The sequence below is a fragment of the Oratosquilla oratoria genome, chromosome 3, assembly GCF_046742065.1.
Source record: "Oratosquilla oratoria isolate Oo_2021 chromosome 3, ASM4674206v1, whole genome shotgun sequence".
Classification (NCBI taxonomy): Eukaryota; Metazoa; Arthropoda; class Malacostraca; order Stomatopoda; family Squillidae; genus Oratosquilla; species Oratosquilla oratoria.
The window spans coordinates 66,928,801-66,933,462 of record NC_134779.1 but is presented as its reverse complement, the minus strand read 5'-3'; the positions used below and the strand labels follow the sequence as shown (position 1 = coordinate 66,933,462).

Below are 4,662 nucleotides of genomic sequence, written 5' to 3'. Positions count from 1 at the left end.
TCTACTAGATTTTATTATTGAAGTCCTATAGTCACTTTACACATATACAGTAATTATAGAATATCATTCATATGAATGACATCCTAAAGTTACATTACATGTAACTATAGTTTGTTAACTTGGGTGATACCACGGGCCGAATCTTTATCAGTGGAGTGTGGGCTAAGTCCTGTTCAATATAGGTGTGACAAGTACACAAATGTCCCAGGAAGGGAGAGAGGGTAACCGTGCAGCCATCAGAGTAGAGGTAACCAAACTGGAAAGAAAAGATGAATCTTTGTATCCACTTGGCCTCTGTGAGTGCTCTAAAAACTCTTTAGTTATGCTAATATATTTGGCATTTGGGATTCTGGCTATAGTCAGATTAAGCAACCGTGGTGAGATAGAGAGATTGCATCAACCCTATCTGTGGATAGTCCCATGCTGACGTGAATCATCAGCTTTGGTAACAACATTTCGGTGATGGAGATCGATGTGAGATCAAACATGTGAAGGGGTTGGGAGAAAGGGAATAAATCATATTCATTTTATGTGTCTACACACACACACACACACACACACACACACACACACACACACACACACACACACACACACACACACACACACACACACACACACACACACACACACACACACACACACACACACACACACACACACACACACACACACACACATACACACTACAACTGCTACCCTTTCTACGAGACATGATGATTTATAAAAAAAAAAATCTCCTTCCTAACACGAAAAAATAGTTCGGTATTGATCGACATGATCACCTTAAAGATGCCAACTTACCTTTTAGTTAGTTTTGGGGTTTCTTGGCCAAAAAAAAGCCGGGGATAGGCATCCCATGCTTCAGACATATTCCTGGACGATTTAAGTCCTCAGCCTCCAGACAGTATAATGAGTTCCCACACACCCCGTGGCCCTGTGCTCCTCCACAATCTTCTAAGATGCCCTGTAGGGTGTGCAGAAGGAGAACAATACAACCGCTTGCCGACATCCTGAACAAATACGTGTACAGCAGTGAAAGGGTTCACTGAGATGGGTCTGCCCTATTAACTGCACAGGGGACGTTTACTTATTCTGAATAAAATCGCCTAGCGGCAGATTGAGGAAGTGTGCAAGTCGTCCATGGCATGTGCTTGCTATATGCCTGTGTCACACCTTTGCGTGAATAAAATGTATGTTTATACTCTTGTTACCCCCTAGAGTGAATAGAACGTACTCGTATGCTTTGACTTGTGTCACGCCCTTGCGCGAATAAAATGTATATTTAGACATTTAATAACTAGTCATGTCATTCATTGACATGTCATATGAAATATAAGTTTGTTACCTATAACCTATATTTGTATAAGGTATCTACGTGACTTATTGCTGCCATGCACTTTAAATTGTTTCTATGATAACTGCCTGGAACTCAATACGTATTAAGCTCCGGCAGGAAGAGTAATCGAGCCCAGTGATTGGTTGCGGCTTGTAGGGAGAGATAAGTGACAGGTAGAGAAACTGACGCCCAAGGTTCATCTGAATATTACGTAGAATTTATCTACATCGTCGATTACAACTCAATCAAAAAGTCCTTTGGACACCTTCATTTGCATTCAGCATTCTTCAAATTACCAAACCCCGTCAATTGGCAATCTCCAATCGAAGTGTAAAAAAGATGGAAGATTAGTCACGCATGACTTACCCTTGGAGAAACCATGCTGTGAGTCACGAATCAAATTTTGTCTCTCGATGTGATCTCTGAATCTTTTAACTATTATTGATTCAAGCATTTTACCTATAACTGATATCAGACTAATTGGCTTGTAGTTGCATATAGATGATTTATCTCCCTTTTTAAAAACAGGAACATAATTTCCCTGCCCCCAAGCAACAGGCACAAAACAAATGTCTACCGACTTATCAAATATTTCTATTAACCGGTCGCAGATTTCAAATTTACAATCTTTAATCACTTGGAAATTTTTCGTCTGGACCCGGGGATTTTGTAGCTATAAGTCTTTTAATCTGACTACTGCTACCTTACTAATACTGATATTTGATAGTCTACTTTCTTCATCCCCACTGAAAATTGGGTCGCAGTCAGGTGCCATATCTAACCTATCTTTAGTTGGGCCTATCCTTTCCTTATTTTTTGTTCTGTAGAGACGAAAAAAAAAAAATCCTTACGATTGGATCTCGCTTGTCTAGCAACCTTAATTTCATAGTTACGTTTTGTTGTGTGCGTATTCTTTTTAACCAGTCTTGTCACATCATTATATTTGGATCTAAGGTGTGTTTCCCCGTTTTTTTTGTTTTTGTTTTTTTATTCTTACGTTAGGTCCTCTTTTCATTCCGATATCATATTTCAGCATATCCGTCATCCATATGGGAGTATTATTATTCTTGCGTACTGACTTGCGAGGAATAGATTCATTTTGTGCATTTAGAATTAAAGCTGTTAGGTTACTGTACATTTCATCCAAATCACCGACCGATCTGATGACCTCGCGCTTGTACGTAAACTGGCCCAAGGTACGTGACCCGACCCTTGACCGCGCTGATGACGTCCGGACTGTCTGTGTATCTTACCTCGACACAGCCTCCTAGGTCGGTCTCGTAAGTCTAGAGTATTCTCTCCCTTAGTAGGATCGGTAATTATTTGTTTTAAGAAATTATCCTGCACTGAATCTAAGAAAATTTGCGCCTCCTGATCTCCCACTAAAATTTTCCAGTCAATGTTTCTATAATTAAAATTTCCCATGATTACAACGTTTTTGTACTGGGACGCCCTACGAATTTCATAAATCAGGGGATCAGTCTGCTCAATACTTAGGTTAGGAGGTCTATATAGGACGCCAATGATAAGTTCCTTATTTTTGCCTATAATCTCCACCAAAATAGACACCGTATTAGGTGTGTGTGTGTGTGTGTGTGTGTGTGTGTGTGTGTGTGTGTGTGTGTGTGTGTGTGTGTGTGTGCGTGTGTGTGTGTATGGGTGTATGCATGCATGTATGCATGTATGCATGCATGTATGCATGTATGCATGTATGTATACATGTATACATGCATGCATGTATGTATGTATGTATATATGTATGTATGTATGTATACATGTATGTATGTGGAGACCGAGAGTAACAAATCACCAACGCTTGGAGGCGACGAACCAGAGCTAGGAGGTTCGATACCTCAAGAGTCAGCAAGTGACGGCAGGAAGACCACACGGTCATAAGGACCGTGGTTTTGTACCCATGGCCAACTCTGGCTTGCTGGTTTATATATAGAATCATCTGCAAATATTCATAAGTCTAGCTAATTACCTAAGCAATAACCTAATTTCTAATGGTAGGATTCCTTTGTCAGGGCTGACGCAAGATTTTGAAAGTGAGAACCTACATCCCCGAATCCTGACTGAGGCATCCGTGCCTAGCCACCTCGTTGTGCGAGCAACGGATTGAATGCTGAAATAAGTTTGCTAATTAAGTAAAATCCCGTGTAATGTATCATTCTTTCACTTTAGTGGTGGTCGGTTCGGGGAAATCTTCTGAAGTGCCACAGGAAATAAATGGAGCCACAGAGGTATTCTAACATAAGGACCATACCCATTGAACAGCAGGGTGTTATGTACTCTTGGCATAATAGGAAAGTATAAGTTCTTCTGATAACGAATATGAAAGGGCCATCAGCAAAAAATAAATCCTGTTTTGCTTTGGGGACCTACTTCTGTCTAAAACAAATCGAGTGATGATGATTCGGTTTAACGTCGCGAATTCTCCCTTATCAGGAGGTTAGAACGGTGCCCCTCAGAATACTTTGTAGCGTGGAATTTGATTAACCATGTCCATAGTCCAACACACTGGCGGCATGGTTCGAGCTGCCGTATCCTCAACCTCCGCTGCAAGTATCGACGCTCTACTAACCTGCCTTGCCAGCGAGGACCGAGAGTAGTCCTATCATTGACTCACCTGGCCACACACAGTGCAGCAGTCGCAAGCGTCAATTACGGCTCCCCATAGGCAGAATGTAGGCGGGGGAGAACATTTCTCCAAGTTACACACAGTGCAAGACAGCCCTTGGCTCCTGAGGGAAGAAAGAAGAGGGACACAGAGGTGAGGAGAGGACACTGCAGGGATACTGGAGGACGAATGGAGAAAAAATCGATAAAAATACAGGTAATATTGTTCAATGTATTTTGTAAAACTACCGGTATATATGTTCTTTTTTCAGAGCAGTGCTTTAAAGAAAATCAAAACTTATGGTGATTCTGAAAAAGTTTTCAAGTTACGTGAAAATAACTTGTTGATTTCCTAATTACAAAGGAAGAGCATGCCGACAAGAGACATTTCGGTCCATAACTAGGCCGTATGCGAAAAATAAGGATAATTGAATAAATAAATAAAAGAATAGATAAATGAGTGAATATAGATAAAATTTACTAATAAATGATAAATTATAAACAAACAGATAAATAATAAGTTGTAATGAAATAGATCAATAATAATAAAGAAATAAATAATGATAAATGAAGAAAAAATCAAATTAAATTGCATAGATAACAGGGATTCCAGCATATTGCTTAGGTGTTTATCTAAAATTCCAAATGAATCTGAAAACTTCTAACTGTAATACATTGCACTGCCTCTGCAGGAAGTTTATTCC

At 40.0% G+C, this 4,662-nt stretch overlaps 1 protein-coding gene across 1 annotated transcript in view; it reads right to left on the bottom strand.

Annotated features, from left to right (window-relative positions):
* Positions 1 to 4,662, bottom strand: part of LOC143019754 (single insulin-like growth factor-binding domain protein-1) — a 5,919-nt gene continuing 1,257 nt past the window's right edge. Inside the window, exons 2-4 of the mRNA XM_076175736.1 lie at positions 3,969 to 4,083; positions 805 to 967; positions 1 to 256 (exon numbers count right to left, since the gene is read on the bottom strand). Of these exons, the coding sequence (XP_076031851.1) occupies positions 812 to 967; positions 3,969 to 4,083 (271 nt within the window). The 3' untranslated portion in view covers positions 1 to 256; positions 805 to 811. The remainder of the gene's footprint in view (positions 257 to 804; positions 968 to 3,968; positions 4,084 to 4,662) is intronic.